Source organism: Felis catus, chromosome D4, assembly GCF_018350175.1.
Source record: "Felis catus isolate Fca126 chromosome D4, F.catus_Fca126_mat1.0, whole genome shotgun sequence".
In the NCBI taxonomy this organism is placed as follows: domain Eukaryota; kingdom Metazoa; phylum Chordata; class Mammalia; order Carnivora; family Felidae; genus Felis; species Felis catus.
In genome coordinates this window covers 13,104,674-13,131,821 of record NC_058380.1, presented here as the reverse complement: position 1 = coordinate 13,131,821, position 27,148 = coordinate 13,104,674, and the positions used below count along the sequence as shown (strand labels likewise).

The window sequence follows — 27,148 nt, the reverse complement described above, 5'->3', positions numbered from 1 at the left end:
ACAGTGCTTGGAACGTGTAAGCACAATATAAATGTAACTGTTTTTATTCCTAGGCTAGTCACATTGCATGGCAATAGTCCGTGTTTTTATTCATCCATCCACCCAATAGTGATGATATCATTTTTTGAACACCTACTGTGAGGCACTGTTATAAATTCTTTACATATATTTTCCCTAATTTAATAGTTTTATCAAGGTAATAATTTTACCCAAAAAAAAAGATAATTTTACTACATTTTACACCCACTTCTGTCCTTCCTTTTATACCAGGATGCCTCAATTACCCCAGCCTAGAACAGGGCTTGGCAAGCTATATTCCCACAGGCCAAATCAAGTCCCAGATCCAGGCCTATTATTGTGGACTGTGAGCTAAGAATGGTTTTTACATTTTTAAAATTGAAATAAAATCAAAGGAAGAATACTTTATCGTACGTGAAAATTATATGAAACTCACACTTCAGTGTCCATAAATCAAGTTTTATTGGAACACAACCAAACTCACTCGTTTACCAATAATCTGACTGCTTTTGTACTAACAACTGTTGAGTCAATTACTTGCTATAGAAAGACTGTCAGGCTCTGAAAGCCTTAAAAATGAACTCTGTGGTCCTTTACAGAAGAAATTTGCTAACTCCTTATCTAGAGCATAAAAGAACTAATAGAAATAATAGTATAAAGAATTGCCTATCACCTTTACAAATATAAGACTCATTTGTCCTATCTTTCTAAGACATCTCTCTCTCTCTCTCTCTCTCTCTCTCTCTCTCTCTCTTTTCTTGATCATTGTTCAGCATTAACATTATTTCCTTGATTCCCTTAGTCCCCATTTATTCAGCTGTGACAATTTGTTGGCCAAGATGCTTTTAAGTCACAAATGCCTTGGACAGTGGTTTTCAGTCTTGACTACACATTGGGATCGCCTGGAGTGCTTAAAAAAACAACAACACCTGGGTTCTATTTAATCCACCTATTTATCTATTAAAAAAAAATTTAAAGGTACCTGGTTTCTCTATTCTCAGAGATTCTGGCATCATTGGTCTGGGCACAACCAAAGCTTCAGGCTATTTCAAAGGACTCAGGTGGTTGTAATGAGTAGCCAGGGTTAAGAACCACTGCCCCAGACAGAAGGCCCAGTATTTTTTTCCAAAACTTCTTTGATGATAAAGAATTTTGTTAGAAATGCACATCGTGGCCCTAGCACAGACCCATGAAATCTAATCTCCAAGGAGTTGCTGAAGAGGCTATATGTTTAACAAGCTCCCCAAGTGAGTCTTATAGTCCAGGAAGCTTGGGACACACTGCTCTCCTCGTATCAGATGCCTCCGAAAAGTGGAGCCTGTGTGTCCGGCTCCCTTCTGCACGGCTGACGGTAGACTCAGCAAACCCATTGGACTCGACACCCCAGTCATGTTGTTAGTGTTTACATAATGACTTCCAGAAATCCATAGCTGTGTGTTTACGAAGCCTAGGCCTCGAGGAAGTGCATGGAGATGAGGAATGCCAGATTTTTAAGTCCCCTCCCCAGAGATGCTTAACAGTAACATTCGCTTTAGATCAAACCTCCCATTTGCTTTCGGATGTGTTCCTTCCTATAAGAGTATTTCCCACTCTGGTTTCCAAAAATATCTCCTTCTGTGTACACTCCCAAGTTTCTGAAAGAGGGAACACACCTCATTTCCACATAAGTTCACTTCCATATCTTAGCAAGTTTCCAGAAGGCCAGGTTGGGTCCTCTTCTGTTCCAAGAAGAAAGGAGGCAGGGATCCAGCTGGCTCCCAGATCTGGTCTGTGATGAGAGTCATTTCAAGTGCCCAGCTGGAAAGGACACCGTTGCAAGTTATAAAAGAGGAACCAAGTCAGAGGGCAAGGGATATGTTCTGGGCTTCTCCAGCATGGACAGACTCCTGCCTCTGTTTGAACACCACTGTGCCCCCTCCCCTCTCCAGGGGCAGGAGGAGAAAGCTCACCAGGGATCCACACAACCTGAAGAAAGCTCTGGTGCTTTCATTGCATAGTTTGGGAGTTGAGCATCTTGGTTAATGGAAAATGTATAAAAAGAATATATGAGCAAATAAAATGCAAATCCTTAGAGGATGCCTACTGACTTAAATAAGCATCATGAGGTTATGTTTCTGTTCAAAGTTTTGACATTCTACACACAACTTGTTAAAGCTTACAGAATATGTGTGTGTAGACACACACAATTTTAAAGCATGTCATGTTAAGGTAATCTGTAGCTAGACCCCATGAATGTTGGTGAGTTCTAAGATAGGTTGCTTCTCAGACAGCAGACAGTCCTCTGTTGTGCCATTTAAACATGCTTAAAGTCATATTTTTGGAAGTCTATATTTTGAGAGTTGTCCCAAAATGTTATATTATAGCTTGAACATGGAAAGAAAAGCATTATAGAGTAACTGGATTTAAAGAAGAGGCTGAGGGGCATTTGAGTGGCTCAAGTGGCTGAGGGTCCAACTCGTGATAGCGGCTCAGGTCATGATCCCAAGGTTGTGAGATCAAGCCCTGCGTCGAGCTCCGTGCTGGGCCTGGAGCCTGCTTAAGATTCTCTCTCTTTCTCTCCCTCTGTCCTTCCCCCACTCGCTGGCTCTCTCAAAAAAAAAATAATAATAACAAATAACAGGCTGATCGTGGAAGAAGCATAAGCAGTAAGGAGGGCAATTTAAAAAAGGAGAGGTATGGCTAGTTAACCAGATCAAAAGGAAACAAGTACTGAGGTAAGAGGAGACGAGGAACGGAAGTTGCTTGAAAAAAGAAGCAAATAATTATTTTAGCCACCATTCATTTGGCCTCGACAACTGTTAGGAACTAGATACAGGGGCGCCTGGGTGGCTCAGTCGGTTAAGCGTCTGACTCCGGCTCAGGTGGTGAACTCACGGTTCATGAGTTCGAGCCCTGCATCGGGCTGTCTCCTGTCAGCGCAGAGCCCACTTCAGATCCTCTGTCTCCCTCTGTCTCTGCCCCTCCCCCACCTCTCTCTCAAAAATAAATAAACATTTTTTAAAAAGGGAGATAGATATATATTCTCCCCCCCCAACTCACCCCCCCAATCCTTCCAAAAGCTCTGTAAGGCCAGTAGCCCTCGTCTCCATTTCACAGGATGGAGGCCCAGGCAGGTGCATTGATGTACACGAAATGATACAGCTTGGAAATACCCGAGCTAGGATTTAAATCCAAGTTTCCCTGACTGCATCTACATTCCTTCAGCCAAACCAGTACACTAAACCTGTATTCGGAGGACAGAGGCAGGTTGGAAGAGATGCTTAAATACTAAAATGCAGAGGTTCTGGAAGAATTGTGTGGGTGTCACTGGGCCTGCGTGTGACAAGAGAAGATAGTTCTTTGGAATGTGTCACAATGAATTGGGTGAAATAATAAAAACCAGGGCAGTTAGAGAGACTCATTTCCCCTAGAAGCAATAAATATGATCCAACAAACAAAAGGAAGCAACCAGAAAGAAGGATTTCAGGCCAGAAGGAGGCTGAGAATATGTTTTAGAGTTTCGCTATTGAAGTCTGCTGTGTCTTGTGAAATACAGTATTCATGGGGACCGAGAGTGGATGCCCATGTATAACGGTAAACAGGAACCATATGAACCAAATTGCATTTTAAACAGTATCCCACGTAATTTCAAGTAGAGCAGATGCCTCAGGTGAGGTTTCCACACTGTGCTAACAGCCCCAGAGGGAAGGAGTGGGGGCCGAGGTGTGGATTAAAGTGACAGTCCGTGAGGGGCACCTGGGTGGCTCCGTCAATTAAGTGTCTGACTTCGGCTCAGGTCATGATCTCCAGGCTCGTGAGTCTGAGCCCCGCGTCGGGCTCTGTGTGGACAGCTCAGAGCCTGGAACCTCCTTTGGATTCTGTGTCTCCCTCTCTCTGCTCCTTCCCCGCTCACACCTTGTCTCTCTCTCAAAAAAAAAAAAAAAAAAAAAGTTAAAATTTTGTTAAGTGACAATCCCTGAAGGGGTGAGTAGACAAGAGCGCATCCCTCAGGTGTCAGGTGGAGAAGGAACAGCCTCTCCACAGCTGCCCTCATGCTTCCGCTCCTGACCTCACTGAACTCTGACATATGTTCACCATGCAAGAGACCAGAAATTATGGTTGTGTCTGTAAATGCGTCATCATGGGGCTTTAAAAATACCTTTGACTCCTATTCAGAATCTATGTATCCATTTTATTAAAAAAGGAAAGGAAGGAAGAAAGACAGCGAGCGGCCCCATTAGCAGAGAAAGGAACGTTTCTCGAGCTCTGTGGGCCACCAGTTCCCCTTTCTGTCTCGCAGTCAGGCTGTACCTTTCCCCACCTGCTAAGGTACCTGCAGGGCTCCAGAGTCGCACTGTATCTCCAAGGCCTCCACCCTTTTGCCCACACTGTGTCCTATTCTTTGCTCTGTGAGCTCTGAAGAGTGCAGACAGGAATAAACCCGCTCTCACTTCCTGCTCACAGCCCCCGGGGCCCCGAAAGCCAGCGAGCGCCTTACTCAGCTTGAAGTGTTGCCTAGAGAAGGTTGAGCTCGTACGCCATTTCCCCGAGGGGGAGTTTTTCTCCAGAGGTTCCGCGGGCCCTGACACAAGAACCCCACCAGCCCTCCTACACTCCACGCACTCATCTAGACATAACCGAGTCCTCCAGTGACAGTCACTAAACCTGAGCCCCCAGGGGTTTTCAGCGGACACCCAGCACCTCAGCCAGTGCTATCGGGATTCAGCCTCCGGGGCCAGAGCCCCGTGAGGCTTAGGCCCCCCTCCAAGCCACAGTTGGCTACAGGGACCCATTCCTTTCTATAAATTGCTTTATCTTCTCTTGTTTTCTTTCAAAGAAGCAGAAACCAGGGAGGAATATCCCAACTTGGATAGGGTGGGGAGGTGTTGCAATAGAAAATGGATAAAATCCTCCCAGGGCACTGCTAAGCCAAGCACATTAAGGTAGGAGGAGAAAAAAAGAAGACATTAACTCAGAAAACAATTCAAGTGGGACTTCAAGATAAAATCCAGTCTATTTTTATGTTGGTTTGACCAGTTTACAAGTATAGTAGGTGCCTTCCTTTCCTTCCTACAGACATTTCACCTACCTGGCATTCATTAGGCACAAATCCACTGAGTGCCCTAGTTCAAGAACCTGAGGCTCCGGGCGCCTGGGTGGCTCAGTCGGTTGAGTGTCTGACACTTGATTTCAGCTCAGGTTGTGATTTCACAGTCCTCGGATCCAGCCCCCCCTCTTTGGGATTCTCTCTCTCCTTCTGTCTCTGCCCATCCCCTACTCATTTTCTCTCTCTCTCCCAAAATAAACAAATAAACTTAAAAAGAAAAAAAAAAAAAGAACCTGAGGCTTATGCATGAACAAGAGTAGCACTGACAGAAGAGGTCCCCTTTTTAGCCAGAAAGACACAAGAAACAGTAATAGCCAAACAAAAAGGATGCATCATGGCACAGAAGTAAAGGCAAAGTACTGGACCCAGGGACACATGTAAGGGACAAAAGGTAGATAGCACATCACATTATTTCAAATATTATAGTCATTCTCTTAAATTCTTTGAATAGTTTAAAGCCTTGAAGTTCATTCTGTTGTGAATTCTGAGCCCTGCTTGCTGACCTCGCTCGGTTCTGCCATGCGGCGGCCTTGCCCAAGGGCCGGGCTCCCGGGTCTCCGTAGCCAGAACACTGTATTGTGTTTCCTTACAGCTGGCGTACATCGGATACTTGATGCTCTTCAACTATATCGTGTTAGTGAAGATGGAGCGCTGGCCTTCCACGCAGGAATGGATCGTCATTTCGTACATATTCACCCTGGGGATAGAGAAGATGAGAGAGGTAACTGCTTTCATAAAGGAGAACATAGGAGAAAAACAGTGGTCGGTTACCTTTGTGAGTGGAAGGGAGGGGCGATGCTAGGGATCCAAATTAAGCCAGAAACCGTTTTCTCTATGCCGCACAGAAATAATGGACTCGGCCTCGAGGGCCGGTGGCAAACCTGGGGAGGCGTCATAGTGTGTGTTTTATAGGGTCATCACTTCACGCCTGCTCGGGGTTTGCTCTAGCTTTTGCCAACAGATCTCTTTCCCAAGAAGAGTTGTCTTCGACACTGTTTACACGTCTCTTTCCTCGACCCTATAAACAAGAGTTTTCAAATTTTCCCATTTTTCCACTTTTAACTCCCATTGCAACCCCTTACTCTGGGTCTCTTTGGCACTATCATCCAACACCTATGATTCTCCAAATGCATTTCAGCAGCTGTAGAAGGAACTACGCTTCCATTCATTAATTTATCCTCCACTTTATTCCTTCTCAACATTTATTATGCACGTGCTGAGCACCAGCCTCTCCACCAACCCTAGGAATCACTGAGGTGGGCTGAATATATTTCTTGTCCTTCGGGTTGGGGGTGTGGGCCCCTCTCTACGCCCCACATCCCCACCTTGTTAAAGGAGCCATCATAACCCCACCCCCCCCCCATATGACTTGCTTGAAGTTCAAAGCCAGAGTCAGGGGCCTTCCCAGTCTGAGCTGCTAAAATGAATGTGGTCAAGCGAACGTCCACCAGAGGGCTCTGCAACTCTGCTCAACGGGCTCCACCAACCCATTCCCTACGCTGTAGGGAAGGCACGCTTGTGTGATGATTCTTCTGCATTTCCCCCTGGAACTACAGTCATCAGGGCAGGTCTTTTCTGGAAGAATTACTCTCCGTCAAGTCCACTGCACCTTCAAGAGCTCTCGAACAATCCTACTCCCAAAGCTACAGTGAGTGAGAAAATACATCGGGATCCATACAAAAATGGATTCCTACCAATCCACAAATTCACCCTTGCCTTCATTACCAACAGGTTAAAATACCCTTTGTCTCTTAGGTTTTAGTTCTCTTTCAGAGAAAAGGATGCAGTATCTATCAGATGCCGTCATACTGGGATCATTTAAAAAAATCTCTTAAAATACATTCAGAGCCCTTCTTTGGGGTTTTTAAACTGCTTCGGGGACACTTAAATTCTAATCAGCATGTCCCCACGCTGAGAGTTTGGAGGTGTGCACTAGTCCCTTTTTATAAAAAGCTGGATATTCTTTTTAATGGATGCCCTGCCTGGCCTTGTTCTAACTAGTTGTGTACTGTTCGGCCTCCCCATTCACAATGCCTTCTACTTCCTGAGCACCGCTGTGGATTTCCCATTGGTAAACTGAAAAAGCTGTAATAAATTTGCAGTGCTCTTTGTGTAGCGCTCTGACAACGGAGGCCTGCTACCGCTAAGGGCTCTGGTGCTGCTGTTCAGTGCTAGCTCCTCTCCCGTGATTTAACGCCCAGATGCATATTACTTCCCCATGATAAGCAGAAAAGGGAAAGACTCGCGCAGGGAGACTGGAATCCCTCCAGGGACGAGGCTGGAAGAAGACAGGGAGCAGCCTGTACTCCGTGGACTGTTCTGGAAGAGGCTGCCAAGCAGGCGAGCTGCCAGGAACCTCCCGGCCTGGATATCCATTTCTCCTGAGGCGGCATGTAACAGTGGCCCGGGCTCTGCAGGGTCGGGTCAGCAGGGGGTCATCCCAGGAGTCCTGGCTCCGGAGGAGGCCGCGCGGGGAGGCCCCCACCGCCTTCATGGGCGATCTTTTCCTTGTCAGCCTGGCGCGGCCGCACCCCACACTCCCGCCCCAGGTCCCGGACCCGCTGAGGAAGCTCAACCGCCCAGGGGCTGCGGACCCCACAGGTCCCGCCTCCCCGTAGGCGCAGGGCGCAGGCACGCAAGATCCCGGACACGTGGAAATCTCCGTAGGCTTCCTGGCCTTCAGGGATATACGAGCGGGGCTTTGTGGTTTCACAGACGGCCCTCCCATTCCCAGCACCACATACTTCCCCGCGCAGTCACCAAAACAAGCCGCGGGGATACCTCAAGCGACCGGAACTGTTTACACCGTGCGTGGGCGGACGTTCTCCCGCCCGGACCCTCCTCCCGGCAACCCCGCGAGGGCCAGACCTGGCCGCGCGAGGGCACGCCCACTCCTGCGGTCGCGCCCACTCTGCGGCCACGCCCCCTCAGAGAAGGGGTCGCGGCTGGCCCAGAGCCCGTGGGAGAAGCTTGAGGGCTGGGGTACCTGCCTTCCTGCTTCACCCTAGCCTCTCAGCCTTGACCTCCCCCCCCCCTTTTTTTTTCTTATGTTGGGATTTCACAGAAATATTTCCACAGTGTAGAAACTGATGCTATCAATCTCTCTTGACCAATTGTAGGAAAGTGTGGACGCAGGGGTAGAAAAACTCCGAGGCATTTCCCCTCCGCCCCCCTGCCCACACGCAGGGAGTTTTCCCTAGCTAAGATGCAGCGGTGTGAGAAACCGCCAGGAGGACGACAGCTGCAGGAATCCCTGATGGGGAGGACAGTGCTTCTCTCAACCTGTGGACCCCAGCTTGCCCTGAGAACTTGTTATGAATGTAAACTCTCCAGCCTCACACACCAGGCATTACTGAAGCAGGAACTCCAGGCGTAGGGCGCGGCCATCGTGTTTTCACCAGCCCCTAGGTGATTCTGGTGCCCGCTCAAGAAACCCTGGCCTGGGGTTTAGGGGTGAATGTAGCCCTACAGAGGAGGAAGAATGAGGCTACCAGCTGGCTCTGGCATCTCGCACAGCATTCCAAGCCCTCGTCCTGACTTACTAAGACCTCCCTTCCTTAAGTATTTCAGGTCACGGCAAACCATTAAAGGGGACAAGAGGATGCAAATAAACAGCTGCAGATTAGACCCTGTCCCCTGTCTTTGCTTTCCTCTCTTTTGAGAGGAGATTCCGAGTTGGGTGATGGCTCAAAGAGATTGAAGTCTCCGGGTAAACCCAAAGGCCCAGCTACTCAGCCTCTCTAGGCCAGCCTCCCTGGCTCCTCACATCCGGGGACAAGCTGTGGTGTCGGACCAGTGGGACCCACTCTCCAACTATGCGTTTCATAGAGCCTCTGTGTGGCAGCAAAAAGGCCCCTCTAGATTTGAGGTAAGTCAGAGCCCTACCCAGTACCTAATGATATGTAGCAGTCAGTCAACAAACATTTAATTGAGAATCTGTTATGTAACAGGCCCTGGGGCCCAAAGGGTCTGCCTCAGAGTTTACAGTCTAGTGGAGATGATAGGTGGATAGACCAACACAGACAACATGTTTACCTGCATACAGAAGTTAACTTCATAGAGTGACAAACTCTCCAAAAGCGAAGATAGGGTAATACATTAGCAAGTGACAGGGATGTGGAGGCCCCTGCAGGTAGGATAGTCAAAGAAGATCTTCCTAAAAAAAGGGAAATTAGAGCAGAGACCCTGAGGATGAGGAGGAGCAAAACATGTAAAATTCTGGGAGAAGAAAATGCCCAACAGAAGGAACAAGTGCAAATGTCCCGAGCATATAATGAGCCGCTATGTCCGTAGGTGTGGAATGGGGGGAATGTGGTGGGCTGTGAAATGAAGCCACCGTAAGGAGTTTGGGTCTTTCTCTGTGTGTATTGGAAGCCATCGGGAGATTGCAATATTCATTTATCACAATTTGCTTTAGTTTTTGTTGTTGTTGTTGTTCATACATCTCTCAAATCGCTCTCTTTTTTAGATTGTGGTATAATTTACCCGGAAGAAAATAAACAACTTATAGGAAAATAATAAACTCATTCCTATTTATAAGAAAATAAATAAACTCATTCTGTTTACCCATACAACTGTGTGTAATCACCACCCAGATCACGGCTTCAGTTTTTAAAGATCATTCTGTGTGCTAGTTAGAGAATGGGTTGAGGGAGAGTAGACGCCGATGGTGGCAGGAATACCAGTCAGAAGGCTGTTGCAATCATCTAGGTGATGTGGTAGGACTGAGAGTACAATGGCAACAGCGGGTGGTGGTGAGCAGTGGTTGGATCAGATTGTGTTTAGAAATAGAGGTGATATTGATGCAGATTATATGGATGTGACAAGAAGAATGAAGGAGTCCTCCCTGGTGGTCTGAGAAACTCAATATGGTGCCACTCTTTACTGAGATGGAGTGGAATTTCAGAGATTTGCAGTGTATCAGGAATCTGCCATTTTATAGCAAAACCCTAGTGGGTATCTTAGGATAGTAAGGCAACCCAAAGGATCAAACTTCTTGCTTCTGTTTGCCTCTGGAATGCTTGTATCTTCCTGGTCTGAGCTTAGCTCGGTGGTATATTCATAGCATGCAAATATTCAAGTAAACACAGGTAAACAAAACAAGCTACTGATGTCAACTAACAGACCAAGCGTTTTCCAACTGGACCTAAAATATGGACTGAAACCAGACCTAACCCCACCCTCTTTTCCTGTCTTTTAGATCCTGATGTCAGAGCCAGGGAAGTTGTTACAGAAAGTAAAGGTGTGGCTGCAGGAGTACTGGAATGTCACAGACCTAATAGCCATCCTTTTGTTCTCTGTGGGAATGATCCTTCGTCTCCAAGACCAGCCCTTCAGGAGTGATGGGAGGGTCATCTATTGTGTGAACATCATTTATTGGTACATCCGTCTACTAGACATCTTCGGCGTGAACAAGTATTTGGGCCCATACGTAATGATGATTGGAAAAATGGTAAGCAGGGTTCTCTGATTCTGTGTTATAAATATGCAGAGGAGAAGTGGCAGTAATAGGAAGAGGAAAATCATTCATTTGGGCCTGCTGTGATGGTCTGAGATGGCCCTGGGGGTGTTTTGATTTTTAATTCCTTTTGAGCGTTTGGGAGTTTGACTACATCTGTATACATCACTGGAAAATTAACGATCACTCACCCATTTACTTACTGAAAAACATACACAGATCATCTCTTTTGGGCTAAGCACCGGAGTAGGAGTTGGGTATTTAAAGGTGCTCATTCCGTGAGATTGAAGATGAGAGAGAAGTAATTACCATACAGTGTGCGAATGCTGTTAGAGAGATGTGTATAAAGGAGCATAGAAAAGACAATGTGGGTCAGGGACGGCTTCGTGTGGAGGTTACATTTTAGCTGGATCTTGGAGGAAGAGTGGGTCTCCACTCCAAATCTTTAAAAGATTTTTAAATTTTAACATTTCTTCTTCTTTTTTTTTTTCCTAATAAAGTCCTTGAAAAATTCCTTTCCCTACACAAAGGGAAGGAAATACAGTCTATTTTAGTTGAGTTAGGTTGAATTTTATTTGAATATTACGTTCTATCCATATATCATGTATTTTGTTACACTACTGGAAAATGGAGAGTTAAAAACTGGGTTCCAGAATGATGCCCCTACCTATTCTTTAAAAAAGAATCCCAGAGGGCGCCTGGGTGGCTCATTCAGTTAAGCGTCTGACTTTGGCTCAGGTCATGATATGGTTCATGTGTTCAAGCCCCGCGTCAGGCTCAGTGCTGACAGCTCGGAGCCTGGAGTCTGCTTCAGATTCTGTGTCTCCCTCTCTCTCTGCCCCTCCCCCACTTGTGCTCTCTCTTTCTCAAAAATGAATAAACATTTTTAAAAAAAACTTAAAAATTTTTTTAAAAATCCCAAGTGGCAAACTAATATGCTTTTCCACAAATGGCTGTGGACTTGTTCCTTGACCACCCTGGTTTCCGGACTCTCTCCGTAAAGACTCAGCCCTAGGAGGACAGCAGTAGTGTGAACCCTAGGAGTGCACAAATATATCAGCTCCTGCTCCAGACTCACTAGAAGAATTCGAGCCCTCTGCTCAGAACCTAGGTGCTTCTTATCAATTACCCCACTTTTCAAAGTGTGACCCTTACTTCACCTTCACAGGGCATATGTGGAAAAGCCAAAAACCTCCATCCTACCATGGTAAACGCCTCTTCCTGAAAAACTCTCTTCTAATAACCTCCAGTCTACTTCCACTTGTGGGCTGTCAAAAACTAACAATTGGTCAATAGCTGTCCTTTATCATCCTCCCTCAGATTTCACTATATACATCATCACAGCTGACCTTTCAGTCAGCAGATCTGTGTTTATCATTATTATTAGTGTGTGGGTGCATGTGTCACTCTACTGGAACGAGTCTTAAATAACCAAGACTCTTCCTACAAAAGCGCTGAGAAACACATGTAAAGGGAAGGAGAATTTGAATCCAAAAGGTAGGAGTTATGAGACCTTAAGAAATGTATTTAACCTCCTTAAGACCCAGTTTACTCATTTAAAGTAATTATAATAAATGCAAGGTTATATCTTGCAGGGCTTTTGTGATGATTAGAAATAACACATGCCAAGTAGCTGATAGGGTCTGGCTCATAGCAGGTAGTTGATAAAATTGCATCTGTTATGTTTATGTGTGCCTTCTGTTTATGAAAGTACAATAAAAAGTGGGGAGGGGGTGAGATATTGGTGAGCACGGTTATTCCACTCTATTCCTAACCCTTTTATACAAAAGCTTGAGACCTATAACACCAGTATTGCTTAGGGGAGATATCACCAAGCCCATTCTAGAGAGGAAGAACTTGAATTCAACAAGCTTGAATTATTTACCCAAAACTGAATCCCAGTTCAATTGGGATTTTTGACTGGGGGGGGGGGCGGGAAATGTGTATCTTACTCTATTGCACAACCTGTTCTATAATCTTCTCTGTTCTTTTAGTAATGAATTTGAGATTGTGGTAAAGATTCTTATGTCTAAAAGCAGAGAATCTCAATTTAGAGCCAGTGGGAGAGATTTAAGAGAAAGGATCAGTGGACCCTCCACCTAATTTGTGTTTAAAAATATGTGGGTGTATGAATTTTCTGGACAGAGAAGACAAGCTTCCATGAGATTCTCAAATGTATACTCAAATGGACCCAATGAAAGTGAAGAGTTACAACAGCTGCAAAATTAGGCCAAGTTTTCTCAACCTTGATACCATTGGTATTTCAGACTAGATAATTCTTTGTTGTGGGAGCCATGCTGTGCATCACACAATATTTAGCAGCATCACTGGCTTCTACCCACTAATGCCAGTAGTGTAGGCGTGCACATGTGCATGCGCACACACACGCACACACACATATGCTTATGACAACAAAAACATCTCCAGACATTGCCACATGTCCCCTGGGGACACAATTGCCCTCTGTTGAGAAGCACCACAGCAGACGGTTACGTAATCTGATTGCTTGTTTTTCTAATTGATCGTTGCCTTGTTTTGTTTCATTAAATAAGATCTGAAGTCTCAAACAAACCAAATATATCACTTTAAAAGGTTGGATGGCATTTAAATAGTTGAAATAACTAAAGTCACACTAAACCAGCAAGCTTATTTTAAAATCTACATCTGTTATTTTAATAATGGCATAATTATCCCCAATTTTGACTAGAATGAAACCTTACTATGGAGCGAGTGAGCGAGATGGACTGCATTTTCTCTGCCTTCCAACTTATGAATGATTCCACTTATAAGTCAAAAATAAGTTGAAAATGAGTATATTTGGTGGCTTTGTTCTCTTTCATGGGGCTTTTAAGATAATTAGTTAAATAATTGAGTCTCTGATCCAGAAGGTAGGTAAAATATGCCTATAGAATTTATCAGTGAGTTAGATGGACTGCCAGGTGGGAAGCTTAATAAAATATGCCCGCATGTGATTATTCTGAAAGCCCCTCAACATTACAGAGTCCCTCTTCAGTACTAAACAACCAAGGAACTCACTATACCCTGTGGTCTAGGGACAGACATCTGATACCTGGACACAATACATAGATCAAGTATGATTCAGGCACCTGGGTGGCTCAGTCGGTTGAAAGTCCAACTCTTGATTTTTGGCTCAGGTCATGATCCCAGGGTCATGGAATCAAGCCTGCATCAGGCTGTGTGCTGAGTGTGGAGCCTGCTTAGGATTCTCTCTCTCTCTCTCTCTCTCTCTCTCTCTCAACCAAAAAAATAAAAAAAGTAAGATCCCAACTGATCTTTAAATCCAGGATCTCTTACTGGAATCCTGACCCCTTTTCTTTATATTCCACTTCTCAATGCAATTCTCTAAACCTAGTACTAAACTCACTTGTATAATGCAGAATAAAAACAAGAATTATAATAACTATCATTTACTCTGTGCCAAATACCATGTCAGACATATCATCACTACAACCCCATGAAATGGGTTTTAGTATCTTTGTTTAGCAACGGAATAACCAGAAACCAGGCAAAAAACAAAGCCAGGATACCAGCTCTTACCCAATCAGACTTCACAACCTGACCTTCCAATTCTAATAGCAATGCATTAACATTTACTGAGACCTACCCACATTGTTTCACATATTGTCTCATTTAAGCCTTATGAAATTAATATGCATGGTGATTTTCATTATCCCCATTTTGAAAAAAAAAGGAAAAGAAAACCAAGATTGAGCAACTTGCACATGTCCACCTAAGCTATTTTTACTAGCAGAGGCAAGATGAAAACTCAGGTGGTCAAACACCTGAAAACGTGCATAACCACCACCATATGTACTCACCTGTATAGAACACAACTTACAGATATTTACAAGAGTGAGACAGAATCAGGTCTCTTAATATTGAACTGACTGGACAATTTAACTGTAAAAACAGAGGTACCCAGCCCTGGTTTTTACTAATAATGTTCTACTTCTGCATTCTGCTCTATCAGATTTCAGTATTTGTGTGGAAGACTTTTGTGAGATAGATGAAGTTGAGTGGAAGGAATGTTTCTTGTCTTAGATTGTTTTGGCCCTTCAGGTAGGTAGCACAGTCAATTTGAATGAAAACAGTCCTGAGAAATTGAATTAGAACAGTTGCTGTGTGTACTGGCTGAGTTTTCTTGGGTCAGACTAGCTCCTAAATCTCATGAGTACCCACCTTCCTCTCCCCACCCATTAGTGGAGCCATTAGTGTTTTTTCATTGATGGAATGTTTGGTAAATAAATGATGAAATAATTTTACAAAATAGAGGATGGGAAACAGGCCTATGTTTCCTATAAAACTGTTTGGACACAGCTGGCTTGTTCAGTTGTAAGAGAGTCCTGAGGCCACTAAGCTGTGAAAGGAATAACTAATTAAGTAGCATGTATCTTTAAAAACAGTGAACAAATATGAATGAACATCAACTTTTGAGAAATTCTTATTTAGTTTCAAAGTCAGATGATACTTGAAAGATGGATTCAGAAGTTGCCTTGACAGTTGATTAATTGGCCAAAAATATTTTGAGCCCTCAGTGTCCTAAGGCAAAGCAGAAGGCTATTGTGTTTTAATTCTAATAACAGGCACCATGGAATATTGTTTTAAAATAAAATTTTAAAGCTAATTTAAAGCCTTCATTATCAATGATAAAATTTTCATTATTCTTTCTTTGTGGGTGGGTATCCCTTCAGGAAGTTTGATATCCCAGAGAAGGTTGTCTTTTGTGTTAGATGGTTTGGTGCGAGGGATAGAAACCAATCTCCAACTAGCTTAAGCCCAGGAGGGATATACTGACTTATGGCAGGGCATGATGAAACTGGCCTTAAGGGTTACTGCAGTCAGGCTCTCAACCACTTTCAGAACATGCTGTCTCTCTCTGTCTGGAATATCTGTTTCATTCACTCTCGATCAGTTTTACTGGTGGGGGACTCAGCCTCAGACACTCTGAATTTATATCATTACAGAGAAAGAAAGGGAGCTTCTCTATCCCAGCTTCAGTTGAAAAAATCCAAAGAGAGGATATTGGTTGGCCCATCTTGTGTCACATGCCTACCTCCTATCACTGTTGCCAGAGGGTGAGGTACCATCATTAACCTAGCCTGGAAAAGACACCACATTTGTGGCCAAAATGGGTGGGAACTGCTTCTAAAAGAAGGAGGCAATGGGTTCTGGCCAGACAAAATAATAGTTATTACATCCTCATCTATTTTTGGTGATAAAAGGAAAGTAATTTGGCATATGAGAAACAGATCCTTGATAATATGTATCACGAAAACAAGCAAAAAAGAAAGGAACAAAGAGGAACGAGAGATAACATTGTGCTTGAATGCAGTCAAGAGAATTTTATAAACATGTCAAGATGAAAGTCCAACATTTCAACAGCAGACACAGAAATGGGCCATTAGGCAACCTGATTCTATTGCCGACAAAAACACCCTCTATAACTGATAGGATATGCTGCAAGAGAATTAAGTACAGAAAGAGTGGTTCTCTGAGAGACTGGTTTGTGGTAGAATATCAGGCAGTGAGGTGGGGCCACAAGAATAAGAAGGTGGATGGTGGATATGTGGGCTGTCCTAGCTCTGCTTGCAAGTAATTACTTTCTTGAGCATTCCAACTCTCAAACTTAGGGAATTTACAACATTGCAGTAGTTCTTGAAATAGTTCGATCATCCCAAGTTCAATTTTGCTAAGAAGAAAGTGACCCAGGGAGGACACTGGCTCCCAGGAACAGAGCTGGATTCATAAAGAGACCCGAGCTTCATGTGACTCCCATGCCTCGTCTTAACTAGGTAGCACAGACAACAGTGGAAAGTGAGGGGCTTCCTTTCTATGCGTGCCTTTTTTTTTTAAATGCTTTTGAGTTACTGATAAAATTCTGTGGACGTTGTTTCAATAGACCAAGTGTTCTCTTTCTTACTTGGACACAGCTGTCTACCTATATATCCCTTGTCAGAAGCGTTGAAAATGAACCTCCTTCAAAGGTTTCCATCAATGTTGATATCATAGGAACACTCAATCATGTGGATTTTCTTTTTTTTCTCCCTCTGCTTCCACACCCTTCCAGATGATAGACATGATGTACTTTGTCATCATTATGCTGGTGGTACTGATGAGTTTTGGGGTCGCCAGGCAAGCCATTCTCTTTCCCAATGAAGAACCATCATGGAAATTGGCCAAGAACATCTTCTACATGCCCTATTGGATGATTTATGGGGAAGTGTTTGCGGACCAGATAGACCGTAAGCAAGTTTATGATTCTCATACACCAAAGTCAGGTATTGAACTTCAATTGGGTCATGTCTTTTCTGAGTTCATTTGTTTGTTCTCAATAAATGGCTCAAGATAGAGGACCAATTCCTAGCTTGCTATCTTGGAGGTAAAAAACAATTATAGAAGGTGAATATACAATTTTAACAAAGTAGTCCTTGGGTGTTTTTTCTGGTATGTCATCACTGTGACACAGATTGACATCAGGTGTACCAAATTTAATGAAGAACCATTATAAAAATGGTTCCCCCTAAATTATTTGGGGATTGAAAATCCTAGGGCCATGTGTTGAACATTTCAATATTATTAATATATTAGGTCATTACTTCCCACCCCTACCCCAGCCCCCAGCCTGTAAAAACTAAATTCCTTGGATTTGACTTCAGAACAAATAAACAAGTCTCTATTTTGCCATCAGAATTCAAGAGGGCAAACATCTGCATGGTGTTTTCCTTGCAATGGAAACTATTCTCTAGCTCCTTTTCCCACTGTCTTAAATTATGTGCTATTGAGACTCAAAAGAAGCTAGTATTCATTGCCTGGAAGTATGGAAAATGCCTTAGGTTGTAAACTGAGTTGCTTGCTGTAAATGCCAGGGGTAAAAAAATAGTATCTATATCATGAAATGATTCAGTGTGAGGAGCAAGTGCCCGCAGGCTTTGATGTTTCATGCCCTAATAGAGGCTGATTCTCTATAATAAACACCCTCTTATATAGAGTTTGGAGATAGTTGTATCCTATGAATATGTTCCAGCATTTTATTTGGACCAAATGTCAGGGCACACCAGGCATTGGGACATTATTTGGGAAGAAGGCATCAGGAAAGAAGTATCTTTCAGTATGGAGGAACTGGATCCCTGGAGCACCTACTTCCCATTTTCCCTAAGGAGTTTGGCTCTAGAAATAACATCCCTCCAACACTGTCGAATTAACATTTTTGAAACATTTTTTGCTGACAAGCCAGCCATCTGAGTCCTGGACTGTGGACATGGATTAGGGTTACATAACCAGGTAGTATAGTTTATTAAGAGCAGGAGCAGAGACTAGTCAGCATCCCCCTCCCACCCCCGCCAATCCCAGGTAGGGCTGAGACCAAGTAAATAAGGAGCAAGCAGCAAAGAGTCTGAGCCCTCTGGGCCCGTGTAGAGCATGTGTACATTGGCAACAGGATACATTAATATGTCATTTTGCCTCCTGTGATGGATTTTGAACAAATACCTTTCTTAAAATGAGTTATCTGAGGCCAGGAAGCTTTTGGGAACACCTCATTGGAACAAATATTCATTTCAGGAGACTTAGCCGAGCTCACTGAGGAAGAATTTTTAACTCCATCTCCTAGTTGGCAATGTGCAGCCTTCACCACGACAGCTTTCCAGGGTCTGGGGAAAACCCTTTCGGGATCCTCCTTTCAGCTGGTCCCTAAAGGCAAAATGACTAAAAGCCCATCAACGATCATTTTCCTCAGAGATTAAATGTATTATTCCCCCCCCCCCCAAAATTGCTTTCCACATACATTATTTTGCCTTCCTTAGTTTTCCTTTCTTCCCCAAAATGAGATTAAGCCCCCATGGGTGTTTTGACAATGCAACATTTTGGGATGGGAGAAGGAAGGAAGTGTGGGTATGTTTTATAAATGGGATTCTGTCTGTCCCTCTACAAGTGGCCATTTATTGATGTTGTACTATGAGCCCAACCTAGTGCAACAGACACCACCATCTGGCTGGATAAGAGGACTTATTATTGTTATTCTAAAAGAAGGGCTGATTGTAGTTTAGAACTGGAACACCCCCCCCCCACCCCAGAGATGGAAGAGAGGTGTTTTGTGTGAGTGAAGTATGAAAATAGATGTCCCTCGTTGTTCATTAGATCTGTGGTGCTCTACATGTGTGAGAATCAATTTCTACCCCAAATCTCAATATCTAAGTTACCCAGCCTTGGATGGATGCAAACTTCATGACACCCTTCCCTGACTTACCTTCTTTTTTGACATTCCAAAATTGGCTGCAATGGTAGCCAACTGTTCTAAGCTAAATCAGCCAGTTTGCTGTTTAGAGTGCTAAAGAGTATTTGTCCTTTCTCAAATGGCCCCCAAATTGGTCATTCCATGTGGCCAAGGTCACAAAACATCCCTATTTTTAAAATAATTTGATTTTCATGTTATGGTACTGGACAAGCCCAAGGGGCATTGGGTGACTGCCCCACCTGGTCATTCAGAATTGCCCAGGAGACCTAAGAACCAAGCCATTTGAGAAAGGTACAAATCATTTACGCTGCCCTACGGTGTCTTGCCTCTTTTCTGTGCGGTGTCCAGGCTGGTTTGTGAAGCATGTGTTCAGGCTGATTGGATCTCATATCCACCTGGACCCATGGCCCTGCCCAGGGTCTGCCAGTCCCATCCTGCGAATGTGCCCCTGTGTGGGCCTCTCCCGCGCTGCTCATTCACACACACACACCTTCTCAGAGCGACTCATTTCTAATGTGATGCACGTGTTCCATATCTAACTCTGTTTTTAACTGCAAAACTGCTGAACCCATTTCATGTTTGGGGAAATGATCTTTCTTGGCATAATTGTATATGGATGTATAATGGGTCCCAAGGGGTGGGTTATTACTGTCTTTCTTATATCTCAGAAGGGAGGACAGCTTTAATGCCCTCACTTCCGGGAGGCAATGTTACTGAACTACAGATTTTTTACATGCATTCCTTTTATTTTTCTTATAGTTTATCCTAAGCCCAGAAACTTTCAATAAGGTGAAAACAGCTGAGATGAGACTTCTGAGGTTACTTTCCAAATGTGCTCAAAGACTAAAAGCAAAAGAAATAAGAAAGAATGGAGTCACTGTAAAATCACAAAATAATTTAGGTGGTTTTCGCCTCTAAACTAGGTTAGATTAACACAAATGACAGTCTGGCATTAATCTTGATTATCTGTAGAGGCTAAAATATTTGCTTTGTGTCAGGAGCAGACGTGAATGCAAGATCATGATTGGCAGCAGCAGATAATGAAACAAACTGGGGAAGGGACAGTGATGGTCTGCTCTCTCTGGACGTTGTGCCCTGCACCCTGATGAACTGATAAGACTTGAACTCACTGTTGTTGGCTTGGTTTAGTTTGGGCTTGTGGTTATTTTTCAAACGACCCCAGATCATCTTAGATGTTGACGTTATATATCGTACTAGCTCTGTAAGACCCAATGTATGGGCTACCATTCAGTGACTCGGGCCCCAGCTTGCTAAAAGTATTGCTACCAAACGATGACATCCTTGTAAGTGTCTCATTAAGGTGACCCATGTTGCATGGCATCTGAGAGCTGGTCAGGATCCCCCTGGAGCCTGACGGGGGGAAAAGCCACTTAGAGAAAAGAAGCAACAGCACATTCATGCCAAGGCCAGGGCAAAGCTAAAATTAGGTGGACTCTCACGAGTTGCGATATCTGGTTCCATGGTGTGAAGTACCTAGAAATATACCTTTGTTGGCAGAGAAGATGGGGTGTCTCTAGCTTCCTTGAGCCTCTGGATGAATGAAATTTCCCTTTATTTACAAGGCATCCTTGTGTTGCCTGCCACACACACAGATTTCCCAGACTGTACCAGGGCAGGGGGAAAATGAATCATGCTCTTGAATGCATTAAATCAGGGTCTAAATTTAGCCCTTCTTTCTGCTGCTCTGAGTATTTTTATAAGTTTGGGTAGTAACGTGAAAGCAAAATGTCCAAAACTTACTTTTTACCGTAACAACTTAATATTATTTGGCTGTTCCTCTTGGCCTAAATTAACTATCCAATCTACTTAATGCATGGGGTCATTTTTTCTAAAACACTTCTTTGTATTACTTTTCTGTCTCAAATGATGTGTTCCTCACTTCCAGTGTGGAAAAATGCCTGCTTGTGGCAAATCTTAGAACAGCATGAACAGAGAACATGGCTATTGTTATGCATTTCGATCCTTGGACTCCAGTTTTGGAAACTCAGGGCTCTGCATCTGTTTGGTATTCAGGACTGACCTTCTCTAATGGATTCAGAGCACACTAATGCCTAACAGCTATAGCGTGGGGAGTGCTGCCTGACCAAAGAAAGTATTTCGGAAAAGAAAAACTTGAGCCAATGCCAACTTTTGGGAAAGGGGGAATTGTTTTGCTGGGTTTTGTTTTCGCAGATTGCTAAGGAAGCAAGCCAATCGGAGGCACCACCCCCCTTTCTCTGCCCCTGAAAGTCAGCTTACATTCTAGAGAATATCCACCCGACTTGTTTGCTAATGCAAACTGAGACTTAGTGAGTTTACAAACAGCAGACAGGCCTTTGTGATGATTCAGTATGCTATAGCGATCAACATTTGCTCCTCTATCATAATATTCATTTAGCCTTTGCCCACAGGTTGGGCCCCATTTTTAATCCATTCAATGGATATTTATTTTCGATCCTACTATGAGCTGGACACCAAGGTAAAGAGATGCACATGGCAGAGATATTGTCTTTAAGGAATTTGCAGGCCAAGAAAGGCAAACTGGCATTGACACTATGTATGTGGAGATGGAGTCCCAAAAGAAAAGTGGTCGGTTCTTCCTAGGGTGAGCGTGGGGGCCACAACAGATGAAGCCTTGCAAAGAATGGGAAGGTTGAACTGAGACCTGAAATGTGAGCAGATATTTGCTGGGCAGATGGGAGCAGGGGGCTGTGAAGGAGAAGAATGGCACTCGAAACTGAGACTCAGCGTGGACAGTTCCAGGCACAGCAGGTAGTTTAATATGGCTGACCGTAGGGTGAGAGGCAGGAGGCAAGAAGCAGAACAGATGGGTCTAAAGAGAGAGACAGTAGTATAGATCTTGGAGGACTTATACTCCATGTTCAGGGTGGTACCATGATCTGACATGTTTTAGTCAGAGCTCTCAAGCAAAAATATAAAGATGGGAGGTGAGAGCACACTAGCTAATAACAGTAGCAGTTGGAATGGAGAAGATAGGCAGCATGAGACTTTAAAAAGGTAAAATCAGAAGAACTTGGGCAGAAGTCAGGTGGGGCAGAGGATGGTGGTGGGGAAGTGGAAGAGGATTTAAGACGGAGAAGCTAACAGGTCACGCTAGGGTTTCTGGCTTAGTCTCAAGAATGACATCATGTAGTGAGATAGAGAACCTAGCAGTAAGAACTATGAAGGAAGGGGGATTTGTTCAGTTGGAGTTGGATTGAGTTTGAGGTTCCCCTAGGAATTCCAGGAAAACCATGAAGAAGGCTATTTTGTGTCTAGGTCTCTGGAGCTAAGTAGAAAGAGGTGGCCTGGTGGTACAGATCTGGAAATCAAGAATATAATTCCAGTTAAAGCCAAGGAAGTGGGTGAGCTTGCCAGGGAGCACAGGTAGAGAGAGAAAGCCAGAGTAGAGCAGTGGAATGGAGGACAGTATCCAGTGCAAGAGAAGACAACAATTAGGTGAATATTTAGAAAAAGTCCATACAGTTAGACCTTTAGGAAGTCACTGATAATTTTGGCCAGAGGATTTTTATTTCAAGAGTGCATGCAAAAACAAATTACAGTGATTTAAGAGCAAACGACTAGCAAGGCAAAGCATTTACTAGGGAAGAGAGAGGGAGAAGTGTTGTGTCTGTGTGGAGGTGGCAAGGGGAGGAGGAAGATCAATGAAGTGGGGCTTTGAGAGGAAGAGTAATGTTTTGTAATCACCACTTAGGAAAGCCACTAAGTACACATCAAAGGATTGCTTAGGGCCACCTATTTGCATAGTTAGGTTGTCTGTTTTCTCAGTCAAGACTCAGCAGCCCAGATCAAGAAAAACAAATAGTTGGGTTAATCCAAGATTGAAGCTTTGCTATGCCAGTATGGCAGAAAGAAAGGAGACTACGTGTTTTGAAGATGGTTGCAAGGGTCCTTAAAGTTACACATTATGAGGTCTAAGATGCAAGGAGAAGAAAATAAAGGTATAATGTTGGTAAGTACCTAGGAGGAAAAAGAATGGACAAAAGACTAGAGAACTAAGTGCTTTGAGAACTAAGGATCCTGAGACATGTGGTGATAAGATGTTGTGGCCAGAGAATGGTAAACTGGTATTCAGAGTCCAGAGCTAGGACAATTTAGGATAATGACAAGGTCCAGAATAAGTTCTAGGATATTTTGGAATTGAGGCCAAGCATCTTGAAGCTAGGTTCTTCTGTGTTTGTCAATGCAGATACTGAAGTGTCCATAATGACAGAAGAGGGAGTGGACAGGAAGACTTTAATCAGAATGACCTGAAACTCAAAGGAGAAAGGCTTTTTGAGCAAGAGTGAAAAGCAGTGGTTTGGAAGAGGCAAAGTATCAGTGACAATGCAGACATTACTTATGGGGACCACAATGGTGGATGTACAAGAATGTGGAATTTTCATTCGAGAAGGTTCCAGGGCGTCTTTCTGAAAAATGAGATTTAGTGAAGACAAGAAAATGAAGATGGGGGTGGGCTTATAAAAATATGAGAAAGCAGAGGAGTATGTGTTCAATGACAAAGGTGTTCCAGAAGGCTCTGGGGAAAGGGAGAAAAGGGAGAGATAGTGGGAAAATTCAGTGATCAGAGAGCCCAACATCATGTGAGGACAATAGCATAGGTGAGGATAGTTGACCAGAGGAATGTGCACTGCAGGAATAGAGGATGATACGTAAGAGAGGTAGGGTGGGAATAACTATTCCAGAGTTTTGAGGCAGCTGAAGACAGGAGCTGTAATGGTAGAAGGGGCCAAATGGGGCTAAGGATAGCGAGGTCTCATAGGCAGTTTAGAGCAACCTTTGCCCAGGTTTCTAAGATTGTGTTGAGGACAGATTGTTCTGATCCCCTAAATGGATGGAAGTGGAGACTTTCTGTGGTGGCACAGAACAACCAGATTCTAACCAGATTCTGCCCCAGATGGTGTAGAGAATTCTCCATCTTGGGGGAGGCTCTCCTTTTGAAATGAGCAATGGCCTGTGATACTAGGGAGGCATCATTCATTGCCTTTCACAAGAATGGGCTTTTATTATCACCTTGGATTATTCCATTGTTCTTTAACTGTAGACATGCTAACACCTTGCCTACAATTAAATTTAGTCCTTGGCCCATCCTGGCCATTTTCAACCTCTGCTGTAATTCTGCCTTTAACAGAGTGCTTTTGGTACATCATAGGTTTGCATGACTCTTCAAAGCCCATGGTTTTTCTCCTTTACCACAAATACTCCAAGCAAGTCCTACATAACCCAGTGGAAAATAAAGCATCAGCAGATGGGATACATTTAAAATTTTTGAAACTTTCTCCAAAAAGGTCTAAACCACTTTTTAAAAAGTTAACTTGGTACAGAAAAGTTAGCTTCCCATCTAACTGTTGGGACTGTTTTGTCACCTATGGGGAGCTAACTTCTCACTGGGGGCAAAAGATATAAAAATTGCATACCCTTTGAATAGAAGCGAATCAGTAGGGTTTTTCCTAAAAACTGTGATGGAATTTGTCCTCTTCAGCATGTGCAAAATAAAAATGGGATTCTGTAAGATTTAGAGAAAAAACTAAAGTCTATGGCGATGCTGAATACTAAGCCAATAATGAAGGACTTCAGAAAGAGTTCATGTTTGTACCAGCAGAAAAGTAGCAGGAAGTTTTACTAAGAACCAGTTTCAGATGAAATTAGTCATTAAAACACAATAATAGGGGCACCTGGGTGGCTCAGTCGGGTAGGTGTCCGACTTCGGCTCAGATCATAATCCTTCGGTCTGTGGGTTTGAGCCCCAAGTCGAGCTCTGTGCTGACAGCTTAGAGCCTGGAGCCTGCTTTGGATTCTGTGTCTCTCTCTCTCTCTCTCTCTCTCTGCCCCTCCCCCATTCATGCTCACTCGCTCTCTCTCTCTCTCTCTCTCAAAAATAAATAAACATTGAAAAAACAGTAATAGTCTGCCTTCTAATGAGATGTAATTGACTACAGGTAAGGAAAGGTAATCACTATAGATTGAATACTAGAGACACCTGCATGGTATGTCACTCAACCCAAAATGATGTTGAACATCATCTAGAATAGCATTAAAAATGAAACAAAAGGGGCTGTCTGTACCTGACCTGAAGCTGTAGTATATCCGTTCCTGGGATACTGAGGATAGTGCTGGTCACTGTGTCTCAAGAAAAACACAAACGTGCTGAGCCAGAGAAGAGCAGCCAGACTCAAGGAAGGAGTGAATGAGAAGCTCTAATTTGAGGATGGATCAGGAAGATGAGGGCTCTTCGCTCTGAAAGATGAAAGCGATCATGTCTGAAGTCTGTCAACTCCCAAAATGAATCTCTCTGTGGATAAAGTGAGTATGACATGGGTCCTCAAATCCCAGTGTACTTGAGCCAAGGATCCATTGAAGTATGAAAGTTGCAGACTTAAGTCAAATAAAAGAAATACCATTCTACAGAGTGGGTAGAGAGCTTGGGGGATTTATTTTCCCCTGGAGATGTTATAGGAGAAATAATACAGTCTCAAAGCAAATTTCAGACATTTTATCTTTTTAATCATAACAAGGGAGACCCTGAACAAAAAGTGGCTTTTTTTTTGTTTCCTCCCCCAAAATAATTTTCCTTCGAAGGAAAAGGGAAAAGGATGAGGAAAAAGAGGAAGAAGATTATGCTATACCTGGGAGGGCCCATATCATAGAAATGACACGTAGAATCCAAAATGGCACGTAATCCCAAACCACGTGGAAGCACTGGTGGAGAAGACATCCAGTCTGGCCTATAGCAAATAGCGTTAGTCCTCTCTCCAGATCCTCTCGCATCCCCTTTACCAAAGTTCTGTATGCATCATCCAGTTTCTGTGCCCTTTGATGCTAAGGGCTCTTTGCTGTAAACTTAACCCGGGAGCTGCTGGTGTGGCTTCACTACCCAGAGAGCCTAAAGTGCCTGAGAGTTTTTGTACCTCCAGGGCCTCCATACTCTGGTGCTGCCTGCTGAGAAGGAAAGGGTAAGAGGATACGAAGGTCTAGCTCCCTTGACTCTTGGCTTACTTGGAAGAGCCACCACCTTTAGGACCGCAAAGTCGCTTCTTGAATGTGAAATGTAATTCAGACTCCAAAGATCCCCGTAGGATCAGGCTAAGGCTCGGACTTCATCTGAAATTGCACCTCGGTTCTTCTTTCATTGTTTTGTTTTGTTTTTTGCCATTTGTTTTTTGCTTACTCTGCTTCCTCCACTTTCTTCTGTCTCATTCTTCTGCAGAGCACTGCCTTTAACAAATCACTTTTGTGCGAATCCTTTGCATAGGGTCACTCCTGGAAGAACTCCACCTAAGAAAGGCACTCAGGCTCCAAGTCTCCTCAGATCCAGCCTGACACAATGTGTATTGGAGGCTCAGGACCCTTCCTTGCAGTACAGAGTAGGAGGCCGGGGTGCCCAGATTATATATACAGCAGACGGTCGATCTGGTCATCTGTAGTAACTATGGCAACAAGATTATCTCTCTCGTTACAAATGACAGAGACCAATTTGCACCCTGTACTTCTTTAACCCCTGAAGTTGTTTCTGTAACGCAAGGCGTTATGTTCCCAGGAGTCTGTGAAAGAAGTCATTCTTGAAGCAGGAAGGTTTATTCCAGCCTTAGAATCGTTTCTTCCACCATAGATCTCAAATCCCTGCTCTGCACCTGCTCTTCTACCAGGCAGGCCCTGTGAGGAAACAGGAGATGTATGGACACTGTCCTTGTTTTTCAGGAGTTTGTAATCTCAGCCAAGGGGTCGGCAAACTTTTTCTCTTAAAGGTCAGGTGGTATTGAAAGCCATACGGTATACTCGTAACTCCGCAACGCAACAATAAATAAACTAATGGGTGTGGCTGTGTTCCAACGAAACTTTATTTACTGAAACAGGAGACAAACCAGACTTGGCCTGTGGGCAGTAGGTTTGCTAAGTCCTCGTCTAAACCATCCCGTCATGCCATTGCCTTGGCTTCCTTCCCCCTTACTTCAGTTGATGAACGTGTGAAACCAGAGCTCCAGGATGGAGTCAATTTCCTATGTGACATTCTGTCCAAATGCAGAAGATGACACTGCTTTGTGCGCTTGTTTCTTCCAGGAGAAATGTTACTCTACCAATCCAAGTCCAGCAGACCAAAGGAGATTAGGTCTGTGCATGTGGAGTTGGTGTATATGGAAACCACATTGCTTGAGGAGTGGATATGGCTCCCAGACCACAAATGCGGATGCTGCCAGAAAATCCGCTTAATTTTTTATTATAATTCCACTGATTTCTGTTTTGAACATGCATCCCCATAACCTGGAAGAAAATCATGACCCAAGGTTCACCTTCCCTGAGGTGGGTTAAGGTT

The 27,148-nt window shown here is 43.8% G+C and overlaps 1 protein-coding gene and 1 long non-coding RNA gene across 12 annotated transcripts in view; one reads left to right on the top strand and one right to left on the bottom strand.

Annotated features, from left to right (window-relative positions):
* Positions 1–27,148, top strand: part of TRPM3 (transient receptor potential cation channel subfamily M member 3) — an 804,873-nt gene that overhangs the window by 732,256 nt on the left and 45,469 nt on the right. For all 10 annotated transcript variants that reach the window (XM_019815754.2, XM_045042771.1, XM_003995389.6 and 7 more), the window contains 3 exons: positions 5,697–5,825; positions 10,305–10,556; positions 16,651–16,825. In XM_019815754.2, coding sequence (XP_019671313.1) covers positions 5,697–5,825; positions 10,305–10,556; positions 16,651–16,825 — 556 coding nt within the window. The remainder of the gene's footprint in view (positions 1–5,696; positions 5,826–10,304; positions 10,557–16,650; positions 16,826–27,148) is intronic.
* Positions 462–27,148, bottom strand: LOC102902626. 2 transcript variants are annotated; one of them, XR_890948.4, is made up of 4 exons: positions 25,464–27,148; positions 24,903–25,074; positions 5,608–5,801; positions 462–1,815 (listed from the first exon to the last, which is right to left on the bottom strand). It is a non-coding gene; the product is annotated as an uncharacterized LOC102902626 (long non-coding RNA). The 2 variants fall into 2 exon arrangements; XR_002148045.3 differs by having other exon boundaries at positions 24,903–27,128.